The sequence below is a fragment of the Lissotriton helveticus genome, chromosome 7, assembly GCF_964261635.1.
Source record: "Lissotriton helveticus chromosome 7, aLisHel1.1, whole genome shotgun sequence".
Lineage (NCBI taxonomy): Eukaryota > Metazoa > Chordata > Amphibia > Caudata > Salamandridae > Lissotriton > Lissotriton helveticus.
Genome location: NC_136068.1, coordinates 384,239,297 through 384,253,557, shown reverse-complemented (window position 1 = coordinate 384,253,557; position 14,261 = coordinate 384,239,297). Strand labels below are relative to the sequence as shown.

Here is a 14,261-nt window from a genome sequence, read left to right as displayed (position 1 = left end):
ACGTGATCTTACATGGCTCCCTGCAGGGGCGACCAATAGTGCTGGCTGCCATTTATGGTCCAAATACCGATGACCCCGATTTTTTTAGAGAGGTATGGGCACAGATTGCGCTACTTGATTGTCCGACAGTTGTGATTGGTGGAGACTTCAATGTTGTGTTGGATGATGACATGGACAGACGAGGTGTAAGTAGACCAACGCATGCCAGAGCGCGCCAGGCCGTCCTTGACGTGATGGGTGAGGGGATGCTGTCTGATGTGTGGAGAGTACGAAATCCAACTGCGAGAATAGGAACCTGCTACACATGTCATAAAGCTGCTTGGTCCAGGTTGGACTTCTGGTTGGTGTCTCCTGAAGTTGCAACATGGGTGACGAAAGTCGATATACAAGCTAGATCACTGTCAGACCACGCCCCCTGTGTGCTTGAGCTGCGCCTACCAGACACTATTACCAGGGCATTCACTTGGCGACTGCCCCCACACGCACTCACAGACCCGGTATTTGTTGAGGAGATAAGAGAAGATATAATTAAATACTTTGCAGAAAATGTAGGCTCCGTTACATCGGAAGCCATTGTATGGGATGCCTTCAAGGCGGTAATCATGGGCCAGTGCATAGCTAGACAAACGGGAGTGCTGCGATCGATTCGTGATGCAATAGCCAAAATAGAGGGGGAGCTGAGGGGTCTGGATGCGACCTTTAGCCTGAACCCGTCCTTAGAGACAGCTGGTGTCATAAAAGCAAAACTGCTTGCCTTTCAGGAGGAGGCGGAGCGCGAGGTGCGGTTTCTAGGGAGACAAGCTGAGGCCCGCAGGTACGGAGAAGGGGATAGGCCGAGCAGGACACTTGCCAGGTTGATAGCTCCCCGCGCACAATCGCACCACATCCACACAATCTATGACAAGGGAGGCTCTTTGGCCGTTGGCCAAGAAGCTGTGTTGCACGCATTTACAGACTTCTATGCGTCCCTGTACACCTCCAAACAACTCACTGTCCCGGCCTCTTTGGACAGCTTTCTGGACTCTATTGCCCTAGTTTGGTTTAATACCAACCACAGGCAGTACATGGACCTACCTATTACTGTCCAAGATATTGCTCAGGTGATCAAAAGCATGCCGGCTAATAAAGCCCCTGGGCCTGACGGCCTGACGACGTCCTTTTACAAAACTTACGCAGATGAGCTGGCGCCGAAACTACACTCAGTGTTCGTGGAGGCCCTTGAATTGGGCTCCCTACCAGACTCCATGCGCGAAGCTTTGATAATTACTCTCTTAAAGCCTGACAAAGATGAGATGCTCCTGGACTCCTATAGACCCCTGTCCCTAATTAATGTTGATGCTAAAATTTATGCCAAAATAATTGCGGACAAACTACAACCGATGCTGCCAATAATTGCACTACCGGACCAGTCTGGATTCATCCCAGGTCGGGCCACGTCGCACAACCTCAGGACTATTTTTTCGATACTTCATTACTTACATCCTTCTGTGCAGGCAGCAGTGATGTTCCTAGACGCTACTAAGGCGTTCGACTCTTTGGAATGGCCGTATTTATTTAAGATTTTGGGCAGGATGGGGTTCAGTCATAATTTCATAACTCTGATAAAACTGTTATACACTGGACCCAGGGCTAGAGTGCGCGTGAACGGACTTGTCTCTAGACCTTTCGATGTCACTAGAGGAACCAGACAGGGGTGCCCACTGTCCCCGCTCCTGTTTGCCATCGCAATGGAGCCGCTTGCGGCTAGGATACGTCAACACCACACCGCGAGAGGCATCGGGTTCAGCTCACGTAGCTTATTGATCTCGTTGTATGCCGACGATGTGACTCTGTACATCGTCAACCCCAAGGACAACTTGAACCCGTTGCTCCGTGAATTCGTTAGATTTGAGGGCCTAGCGGGAGTATCCATAAATTGGTCTAAGTCTGTGGCCTTCCCTCTGACGGATGGGACTGATCGGCCGACTACAGACTACCCCCTGCGCTGGGAGACTGAAGCTGTTAAATATCTGGGGATATGGATCAGTCGAGATGTGCAGGAACTGTGGTCACTTAACTTTGGGAAGGCGGTAGACTGGCTGGAAGGGAAAGTCGAGGTTTGGAATAAACTACCGTTATCCCTGGTTGCGAGAATAGCATTGGCAAAGATGGTGGTCCTTCCCAAGTTCCTGTATCTGTTTGTGAACATTCCTCTGCCCATGACGTCACACTTTCACGAGCGTGTTCGCTCTCTGTTGTTGAAACTGGTCTGGGCTGGAGGACAGGCGAGGGTCTCCTGGGACCTACTTACACTCCCGCTTCGGCAGGGAGGCCTTGGGGCTCCGGACATGAGGCTGTACTCTCTCTGTGCGCAGGCACAATTTCTGCATTTTTGGGCCTTCCCCACTCCCTACCAGCCGCACGTGGCGGTGGAGCTGGCCGCAGTTGCTCCGTTGCCTCTGCGAGTGGCACTCTATGGGAAGGTCTCACGCCCTTCCGGTGAGGTCGACACCGTGGAGATGGTACGCTGGACATGGCGTGAACTACAAAAGAGAGCAGGACTCTCCTTCCTCTACGCGCCGGCTATCCCACTACGGGGAAACCCGATATTACCCTGTTTATCTGCAAGAGGTGACGTCCTTGTGCTCCGCGGGAAGAGACTACACACCTTCGCCGATTTATACCCAGACGGCACCTTTGTGGAGCTGGGCGCAGGGGCCGACGGCCAGTCTGAATCTTTTGCAGACGCACTGCTATACCACTCCCTTAGGGAATCTTGCAAACAAATGGGGGCCCAGTTCCCAGAAGAACCGCGGACTCTAGACGCCCTCCAAAACCTGCTTTCGAGACCTTCTCCCAAAAAACTAGTCTCGAGACTGTACAACAGTATGCAGGAACAGTCCCCAGCCACTGTAGCCACCGCCAAGATGGCTTGGGCTGCCGACCTGGAAGTCCCGTTCACCGACGAAATCTGGGAGTTCTGCTGTAAACAATTGACGGCACTGTCCCCAAACTATCGACTACGTCTCATACACTTCAAATTCTTACACCGTTACTACCGCACACCGTTGCTGCTACACCGCATGGGCATCCGCACAGATGCGTCCTGCTGGAAGTGCGGGAGGGAGGATGCGTCCTTTATACACGTGGCATGGAGCTGCCCCAAACTGAATGAATACTGGGCGGACGTATTCACAGCTATCAACCAAATCTTGCACAGAACTGACACACCTTCGCCGCTTCTAGGTTTGTTGGGATATGTTAAAAACACTGAACCCTGCGACAGGAAATTGCATGCACTCCTCCTACTATATGCAAAACGACAGATTTCACTACATTGGGGCAGGGCAGCGCTTCCACGGTTCGCACAATGGCTTGGTGATGTCGTTTATGGGCACGCACAACTAACACACTACTGGGAAACTATGCCCACTGCCTCTAGACCGAATGACATTTGGGAGCCATTTCTGCAATGGACAAGGGAACGTGAGTGTTCGGTTGCCTCTGGAGGAGCGTCTGATGTGGATGTTTCGGATGATATGGGCTGACTGATTTGAGCGTGGGAGCGGGCTACTGTAGCTCTGCTATTATTCTCCAAAGCTGGCCAACCCTGCAGTGGGGAGCATTGACCCTGCCGTCCCTTTTGACTTGACGCACGCTGCGTGCCCTATCCCATCTGCCTTCCCTGAGACTACGGAACCCGACGGATTGCACTACTCCGAAGTTATCTTCCCCCCTCTACTCTTCCCCCCCCCCCCCATCCATCTTCGCGGCGGGGGGCTCGCTTCCTGCCGCACCTACGCCCCAGCCACAGATTACAATCCACTAATAATCATCAGGCGCAATAACATGCAGCCCCTTGAATGTGTGGGACACTGCGTGGTTGATTTTCTATCTTTTTTGTTTGCCATTGCACTAATGTTAGGTTGCTTATGTTTTTTCTTTTTTGTTTGTTGGGGAGGATTGGGCGAAAAACAGTGTTACTAGATGTACCTTTTTTCATAAGCTGTTCCACTCGCTGGGGGCTGCTGGTCGCCCAGGGACAGACATTTTACCTTATGCCTTGATTATATGTCTTATGCACTGCTAAAAGTAAGACCATTTTCCGAGCTACGGTTACATCGCTAACTGATGACTCGTTACTGTACTGTATATCTATCTGGAGGTTCGGAGTTCCGCGAAATTACGTTACAACTGACTTTTTATTACAATTGGTGTTGTGTAACCTTCATCGCGGCCTGCCTCCGGGTTGTTGGCGTGACGCAGTGTAATCGTGTGACTCTTGTTCTACAATGAATGTCTTACAATAAAAAAAAAAAAAAAAAAAAAAAGTATTCATGGTTGTCAATGTAGCTATATAACTAGCCACCATTAGAACAAAAAAATCCCCTAAACCTCAGGTGAAGGGATATTGTAGAACTTTAATCTGCACATCAGACATATAGCTGCCATATAAGCAACTTATTTCCCTTTTACCGAATCATCCTTGTGGCTAACAGAGTTAAGAACTAGCTGAAGATTAGTGGTTCCTCCTCAGTTGTTTTCCTGTGCTGACCCTACCGATAGCCCTACATCTGCAGAGGAACAGCCTGAAAACAATGTTTGCAAAAAAAACTTACGTCTAGGCATGACATAAAATGACATTAAATTTCCACTTGGTCATAATTTGCATGTTCTAGTATTAATGCCCTTTTAAAATATTTTGGGGTCTAATGGATCACTAATGAAGACACCATCAAACTCACAAACTTGCTCACTCGCATTTTCATCCAGTCACTAGCAGACACAGGCTTGCTTGCTCGCTAACACACACTCACACACACTCACATACTCTCAAGCCCTTCCAGCCTGCCACTCAATCACTACCTCACTCATGCTGTTGTCTTTTTAGTGAGTATTCACATGTGTTTTGCCCATTGAGTCAAAGGTTTTCATGGGATATGTTTACTTCTGCATATTGCCACTGTAGTATCAAATTGCAGAGAGAATACATTTTACTTAACTGCTACAAGTAAAGTGCTACAATACTGTGTTTAGATCCATGTTCTAACTATTTCTTGTGTTAGTTTTTTCCAGGAATGTTTGAAAACAACGGAGCAACTTAAACTATATATAGAAAAACTAACTACAGAATTGCAGAGTGTGAGTATACGTTAATGAATTATGGAGGGCACACACTGATTTGTCTCATACAGGATGCTTTCTTTGCTCAGTCTCAATCTGAGTCTCATGCTGGCAGTTTGTGATTTACTACATCAGGACAATACAGGATTGATCCTGTATTATGGCTCTCTGCCACTTTTACGTTTGTATTGCAGACTTTGAACCCTTCTCCTCAGAGGTCTTACTGAACTTAAAGTGGTGTTTGTCACCCTGAGCTTGGCCGATTCCTTTCCATTAAACAGGATGAATTTTGCTCCTGAGGTCACTGTTTACATCCATGTATTGCACGTCACCCCCAATGTCCGCTTCTAAAGAGATAGAACAGTGCCTGGTTCTTTGACAAGTACACGGGATAAGGAAAGATAAAGCTATCCATTTTCCCTATACTCCTACTGTGGTAGAACGTTGCTGGAAAAGGAGGTCCCTGTGAATGTCACTGGTTTTCCTGTGTAAGATCAGAACAGGGAACTACCATTCCTGTACGGGGAGGTGGAGCAATTGCGTCTGGGTGTGTGATTTAGGATATGCCATGACTGCTCCCCTGCATGATGAGGGTCTGAGTGGATAGAATCGGTTGCACCCTCTTACAACAAATCGGTTGATATGCCTGGGCGTACCAACTTGAGCCTCTGATTAACCCCTTCAGTGCTGGCCACGTTCAGCGGATGTCGCGTGCACTACCTCGGTAGTGCTGCGCACGTCCGATGAACATTCCGGCCCCGCCCGCGCAATAGAACGTTCCGCACCAGCGCGGAACGTTCAGCGCAGCGGAAGGGTTAAAGTTTGAACGCAGTCGGCTTTGGGTGACACAAATTGTATGAAGTTCCAGTTCCATTAGTACTGATCGGCAGAATTGCTTTGAAGTAAACGGTGGAGCTTTCTAAAATGTATTTGATTGCGTGAGTATGCAGGGGCAATACCAGGCCTTCTTCTGAGTAGCAGGTAAGATCCTGTCCAGGTTAATGTGGGGATCTGGCAGTCGTAGAATTGTGCAGTTGCATTTCATGGCTCACTGGTTCATGAGCAACATCTCACCGGAAAGGGATGCACTCAAATCTCTTGGAGAATGTAATATCTACTTCTTCCCTATGTACGAAGACTATGCGAAAGATGGTGACTGTGGCTAAGAGGCGCTGGTTGGGATGCTTGCAAACCTAGGGTAAATTGGGGTGACCTATAAAACCTGGGCGATGACAATGGGAAAACCAAAAGAGATTACGCAATCAATGCCATGTTCTCATAAGGACCAGGTAACTCCACAACGTATGAGTGTAGCAATTTAAGGAACACATTATCTATTGACCAGGGAAGAACTGACCGGTGAGGAACGGGTATGGGTGAAGGTTATGCTAAGTTCCTAAGCTAACTTTAAATACAATATAACCACCGCTAGAGAACTCAAGTTCCCTGCAATCCTGGTTAGGGCAAGCAATGATGCACCTCAATCGAATCTCAAATATTCCCACAAAGCCTGTTTATCCATCTGATGTGGGCTGTGAGACGATTGAGGTTTCTGGGCATAGCCAACAGATACATTAGTAGAAATGACTGTTTGCAGTTGAACTAGACCAGAGAGTGGTTACTTGGGCTGTGGTCGTAAAAGACATGTCTGCATCTAGCAAAACGGAAAATCCATGTCCTGAAAGGCAATGATAAAGCCTTCAGGTGCTCGCTGGTTAACAAATACTCTCAAGTGGACAATGGACAAGCACTCAGTCATGAGCAATGTAAGAATCCATTTTTAGTTGATGAACCATGTCAGAAAATCTCTCTCACCACGACCCAGGTGGAATACTCTAATGACCACGATTATGATGATGGCACGTCTTCAAAGGGCCCTATATTTGTGTGCTGTGCTTCAGTATTATATTTCTCTGTGGCTGTTTCCAAAGCCGTATAGTCTGATTAAAGAACCTTGACCCCTGACGAAGCATGCAGGGAAATCAGAGGATTGCCATGGGTCCCGAGTAGCATGCAGGGTAATCAGAGGATTGCCATGGGTCCCGAGTAGCATGCGTTATAAGTCTTTACACCTGCACAATGATGTATAAGGGGTCTGGTGCTCTATTGCTGTTGCTCTGACCCAACACTAAGCCTGGGCGGAGTTGCACTACACAGAACTCCGTGAAGTGCAAAACAAAGTCAGTCGCCCTACACGGAGCTCCACAAGCTGCGGAGTGAGTTAGATAATTGCCATTCGCAGTGATTTTCAGTGCCAGGTGCTTGTCCGCACTGTGCAATCATCGCGAACAACACCATGCAAAGCGGAAACAGGTGCTGCTTCCTTTCTGCCGCTCGAGTAGATTTTCACTCGAGTGGCAGCTCTTTCACCACGAACGGACAGTTTCTCAACATGAGCGGTCACGAGCATACGTGGCCACTCGCAATGAGAAATCTGACCGCTCGCGTTGAGAAATTTAGCCGGGAGGTTAATTTTCTACACTCGTGCTCGCAAACTTGATGTTGACAAACAAGGAAAGATCTCTCCGGGAGGTGGATTTTCCTTGCTCACTAACTTGCGGAATTTTGGGGAATTCCGCGAGCTCCGCATAATGCAGAGTGTTAAAAACTCTGCGAGCAGAGCGGAGATCCCCGCCTAGACTTACCCAACACTCAAGGAGTCACAGAGTCTTGCACAGCTATGACTTATGACATTTTGTCAACACTCACCCCTGTCGCCTTTGTCTGCCCAGAGTGCATGACTGACGCTCACTATATTTGTCCTAAGTTTGTTATTTGGCAATAGTAATTGTTTTCCTTTAATTGTTTGAGCCTCTGGTTATGTTGTACAGGGCAATAAAGATCTTTACAACAATAATGGGAAACTTCTATTAAAATACTTGTAGGAACAGGCCAACACTATAGGAGTAAAGGAGTATTTATTTGTGAGGAGAGGTGTGGCGCAGTGGTCAGAGAGGCTGACTCCAGAGCACGGGGTCGCGGCAGCTCAGCTCTGCATCATGTGACTTTGCGCAATTGCTCACTTAATTCCCCCGACTGCCCCCAGGGCCTTTGAGGGGTGATCTGTTCACGCTTTATCAATACGAATTATTGTAGAATTTTTTTAACATGATCTTTTAATTACGTCAACATATATTTTTGGTTGCTGGCTTTCAGGATCGCTTCTTTGGTCTCTGCCTTTCTTTACAGTTTGGCAGACAAACCTAGGCAGGTCTTTCCTTGATAGTACAGACGAGTCTGATATGAGTACATGATCTGCATTTTACACATATGTACAAAGCTACTTTTGCAATAACACACACCTGTGGTAAGTTCAGATATGTTCATTTCATTCGAAGCAAATACTAACAAGAGAAGGAGAGTGTAAGTCAGATTGTCAATTGGAATAATCTTGCGTGGCTCTTGACTGGCTTTTCTTTCTTAATAAGGTGAAATCAATAACAGCACTATGTGGCCTACTCTTTTATCAATTAATGACATGTGTGCCCTCTGAACATAGGACTCACTCCTTCCTTGCACTCCTTTCTTTTTCATTCAATTATTACTTCATTAGTTCAGATCGCTGTTTGTAAATTTTATTTTCATTTTCAAACTTTTGCTGTGTAGCGAGTTTTGCAATCAATATATTTCATATTCTTTCATATATACATTTTATTTACATCATTGTACTAAGTCCCAATGCATTTCAAGCAATCTGCTCTTCATCAGGGGATTACTTTCTGTGAAAGTATAATACATCTTGTTAAGTACTTTGTCCATTACCAAATCCGTACATACTGAAGCTGAATTACATATATATACATGTACTTATTTGTATCCATTATTGAAGTGTGTGCATATTGAAAAGTGTTGAGCGGTACAAATGACCCGTGATTATGACCGTGAACGTGTTACACCTTATAACCCCAATGACTGGAAAACGCACATTACACTGACCTTAAATGCTTCTCTTTAACTTTCAAAACTGTAAAGGAGACAGGACGGACCTTCGGTAAATCGTTAACTTAATACGAGTATAACGTGTACTGAAAACTCGGTATTTAAAAGCCCTGTTCTTACCCGGTACGCGATCAATCTGTTCTCTCCTCGCTACCTCGGCGTTCGTCGCTCTATCCCTTCGCGCTGCTCGCTACTCTATGTCTTGCTCTCGCTCACGTGACTACGTGGGTGTGCGTGTAGTGTTTATTAAGATTTAAAGTGAAAGTCATCGCGGTACTGACTATATAAATCTATTTTGATGTACATTATACAAGCTGTGAGGTGGGGACATGTTTGCGCTACGGTATATAATGTGTATGCAACGGTGAATTATTGAATTGTGCAAGTAAAGTGAACATGTATACATCGGTACATATTTACATATCAAAATTGGAGTGTAACTCAATAGTCTCATGAAATTGTCTTCATAGGAAGCAATTTAAATCAATCCGTTCATTAAGTCCTTTTGGCTGCATGGTGCATAAGAAAGTTATCCAGAACACTTCTCTTCTTAACAAGTAACTACTGTTGTCTCTTCCTGGAATGGTTGCAACTGTTTCAAGTATTCAGAATTTCAGCTGGCTTACATTGTGGTTAGCTTGATTGAAGTGGACTGCCACATTCGATTTCTGATTTTTCAATCTGATGTTGCTTTTATGCTCTATTATACGTGTTTTTATTTTTCTACTCTTTTATCACCTCATGTAAACTCTCATCAATTTTTTCCTCTGTTTTGTTTTGGACGGCACCGGAGGGCGAGGTCTCCATTATTGCCGCAGCCTTCACGTTCTTCTGTTTAAATGAACACAGCTCTTGACTCTAGGAAATTCACACTGGCTGTAAGGATTTACATTATTTACATATCTGTCTCCCACTTTCACAGAGAGTGCTAGTAGGGGGTAGGAAAGTAAAGGACATAGAGCTCTGTTTAACCAGACAGGTTCAACTTGAAGTTCCCTTTCTCAGTCCCACAAAATGAAGAAACAAAATGCTGGCAAGTACAGGATGTTCTTCTCTCTTCTGCCTCTGGGTGGAAAAGAGCATGAATGCAAGAATCAATCACGGCGGCTTATGTGTGTGCCAATCAGCGTGTTTCTGCGTTTTGGATTGATGGAAGCATTATGTATTTCAGTTGTTCAGGGTGGGCAAAAAATCCTGCGCTAACTCCCCAGCATGCGGTGAAAAGCCTGGAGGTTGGTTGTGCCTGATGGAACAAGATCCAAGGCTCAAGACTTGTACTGGTCAGAGAAGGGAGGAATCTTGGCATACTGTGTGATTCAAAGTTCAGGTCTCTCAGGTTTCGCCTCTGGTAAACACCCATGGCCAGAGGCGCACGTAGAGTCAAATTTCAGGGGGGCTAATTCTTCCAGCAATATGCAGAGTGGAGAGGCAAGGCCTCTAAGAAAGGGTCAAAAACAACAAAGCCTCATTAACAAGCAAATGGTCTTTTAAAGACCTGTGAAGTACTCGGGTGCGGCTGTGTGTGTGCCCGGGAAGCTGTCTCAGCCCGGGCTGCCACACACGACTGGGAGGGCTGAAGCTCTTTGAGCCCACAGGGTGTTGCGCGCCTGCCCATGGCAGTATATTGGTGTGTCTCCAATCTGTAATTGAGTGGGCACCCAACTTAGACTGCAATGCCTGTAGAAGCTTTAGTTTGCAAGTCACCCTTATGTACACATTGATGTCATAAATATCCCATTTCATAATATATTGAGTTTCTGGGTTCAGGAACCTGACTTATATTATACACCATACACCAGTAGTAGATAACACCCAGCTTGTTTGATGGAATTCTCTTGTCTTTATTAAAAATGATTCTTGATACGGAGGGGGCTCACATGACATCTTGCTGACTAAAGGATAAGTTAGTCCAACTTGGTACATTGTGAACTATAGATTTCTGGAAAGTTAGGATTCACATACGACAAGTACTACCCAAATTAAGAAAACAACTCAAGTATGGTTGCAACAAAGTTTGAACTACAGGAAGCATGCACGACTTGCTACCAAAAAAAGAATACATTTGTGGAAAAAAATAAAGTGGGGCTCTGTCTTGCTACCTATCATAAGTATAGTAAGAACGAAACTACAATTCCAGCTATAAAAGGCAATAGAGGAAAGCACCGAACATTGCCAAAAGATATTCTAGAGGCTTTCAACTGCTTCTACGAAGATCTTTCTAGTCCATAGAAAAACACTGGTCTAGAAATATGCAGGACATATTTTTAGCCTTCAGCTTCCTACAATATAGTCAACAGCAAAAATCAATGTAACTAAACAAAATATTCAGACTGAAATCAAAGCCATCCAAACCCTTAAAACCAGGAAAGCGCCGGGCCCTGATGGCCTTCCAGCTAAATTCCACAAATAATGTACAAAAAGCTTTATTTATCTATTCCATGTACTTTTCCAACACTTTGCCAAATCAGGTATTTTTAAGGGGTCTACCACTAATGTCACTATTGTTGTCATCCCATCTTGAAACCTGAAACATCTAACCCACCTCACTAATAAACCTTGACTGAAATATCTATGCAAAAATCTCTTTCAAAAGGTACTAAGCCGGATCATAAACCCAGCACAATTGGTAATCGGGATTCCCTAAAAGCAGATTGGTGAACAGTAATTAAACTATTTTGCCATATCCTTGGTAAAGCTAAGACACTAAACTCGCAGGCTGTCTCAATTGACTGAAATATCTATGCAAAAATCTCTTTCAAAAGGTACTAAGCCGGATCATAAACCCAGCACAATAGGTAATCAGGATTCCCTAAAAGCAGATTGGTGAACGGTAATTAAACTATTCTGCCATATCCTTCGTAAAGCTAAGACACTAAACTCGCAGGCTGTCTCAATTGCACTTGACTTGGAAAAAGCTTTGGACATGTTTAAGGGCTGTTTTCAATAAGTTTAACATAGATCAAGATTTCTGTTGGAGGATTTTGGTTCTGTACTCAAATCCCAAAGCCAGTGCACTTTTAAATGATACCCTCTCACATTTGATTTGAAACAGGCAGTGCTTAATTTGTGCCGGTGCTTTCCGGTGCTTAGCACCGGCACTTAAATATCAGGGCCGGGGCTACGCATCAGCTGCGCTCACACCCACATTGATTTGTTTTATAAAAATAAATATACGGTGTATATACCTTTCACTGCCTTTATTGTTGAACTCGTACTCTCTGCAACCAAAGGCACGGCCGGCGGCCGCAGCGTGTTTTTTCATGTGTATGTATCCCGCCGGCCGCCAAGTGTGAGACTGTGAGTCATACTGTATCACCGGCGTCGGGGCGTTTAAACGGTTAAGTATTGCGAGTGCGACTTGCAAGTTGCGAGTGAGTGAGTGAGTGAGTGCCCGTCCTCCGTGACTCACATTTCTTCTTAATCACGCGAGGTAGCACTAGCAGCCCTGCTGCCCCTGCCCAGGCCAAGAGGTGGGGCCGGGCTGGAGGTTCTGATGGGGGTAGGGGATGTGCGCGCGGAAGCGTGCGCAGATTTATTTCACTTTGGCTCAGGCTGCCACACCCAAGCATAATCACCGCGCTGCGCAGTTACAACGGCAGGCGGCAGCTCCCCACGCCATGGCCCACGAGTCATCCACATTAAGTTAGCCTGCCTGCCCCGGCCAACAGCGACCAACAACAACGATGAAGCCGAAGGGCAGAGCTGGCTAGTGGCTGCCTGTCCTGGCTGTGCTGCAACTGCTGAATGCCGTTACCGTCCGGACACCGAGAGCATAAGAAAGGTGCGGGGTGAGTGATTTTCCTAATGAGGAAGAAATTGAATACACACGTTTATGGATCATTTATTTTAGTTGCCTGTGTGGCAAGTGGCTTGGGTTTTAGTAACTGCGGAATGACAAAAAGCCTGCATTCAAGCCCTCTAAATCAGCAGCCCCGTTATTCAGTGCCCGGTGTGTGTTTTCCGTTGTCGAGACTGATGTTGGTATCCCCGAATCTCTTGAGATACTTCCACAAGCAGCTTCGACTGTTAAGGGTGGAGTTAGAAGTTGTGCTGCATGGCCATAGCCTGTCAACAATCAGCACGTGTGTGTCCAATTACAAGCCCTCCTCGAGGCACAACTGGAGTAGGAAAGCTGGTCCGGGGGTCGTAAGATGCAAGGGATGAGTTAGGATGGGGGTTGGGCCGTAAAGGTACAAGAGTAGAAATATAAAGGGCAATGCAGTGGTAGTAAATGGCCTGGCTGGTGTTGTGAGTAGTAAGGTGCAAGACTGGCATTGTACAGGGCAAGGCTTTGGTAGTAAGAAACAAAGCAGGGGGAGTATAGAACCCGGGGTTAGGAGAGGCTCGAGGCTGGTCTGGGGGTCGCAAAGTGCAGGTGCTTAGTCTAGGAGAGACTGTGTTGGAGGAGGTTAGATCGGTGCAAGACTGGCATTATATGGAGTAGTAAGGGAGAGTGCAGGGAGAGTAACGGGCCTGTCTGGGATAAGAAAAAATGGCATCAGGTTTGTGAGGTGTAAGAGCTGGCTGGGCTGGTGGAAGCAAGGCACAAAAATACGGGGAATAAATGCTGGCTCCTCCTCTATTATTAAAACACCGGCATAGCATCACTCATCTAAATTAGCAGTGGAGTGGACACTCTGTAATTAGATTAGATCTTAAGGGAGGCAATGAGGGGTTTGAATCTTCAAATGCCTCCTATGAAATACTGACACGCACTGTGCAGAAGTATTTTCTTTTTATATATAATGCCTACCATCAGAGAGAGAATTATTCTGGGCAGGGGATGTGAGTGAGACGAGGAATGCGGTGCCTGCCTTTTTGAGCTCCTCTGACTCTATTTGTGCAGCAGCGACTTTCCCATCTCCTGCTTCTCCTGTGGTCCGACCGACCTTTTGATTTATTATCACATCACATTTGTGGAAAGTGAAGGCATCCCAGAGACCATGATTTCCACCCAGCACTCTGCCATGGTTTGTTAAAGGAGCCTGTTCCTGTCATCACACGAATTATGAACTGCTCCTCATGGAGGTTAGAGTTCCTGAAAACTTGAAGCAGACACGACTGTCACCACTACTACAGAAACCCTCATTGAGCCCAGTACAGCACTACAGCACAATATTAGATATCCCCTGTTTGTAAAAAGATATGGGCAATGTGGTAATAAAGCAAGTTTCATCACACATGGAATGGAAGCCATTGGTCTACTAGAAGACTTGCAG

The 14,261-nt window shown here is 46.1% G+C and overlaps 1 protein-coding gene across 1 annotated transcript in view; it reads left to right on the top strand.

The window, feature by feature from the left end:
• LOC144768499 (arf-GAP with SH3 domain, ANK repeat and PH domain-containing protein 1-like) overlaps positions 1–14,261 on the top strand; it is a 1,182,076-nt gene that overhangs the window by 479,403 nt on the left and 688,412 nt on the right. The window contains exon 8 of the mRNA XM_078652209.1: positions 5,046–5,121. Coding sequence (XP_078508335.1) covers positions 5,046–5,121 — 76 coding nt within the window. The remainder of the gene's footprint in view (positions 1–5,045; positions 5,122–14,261) is intronic.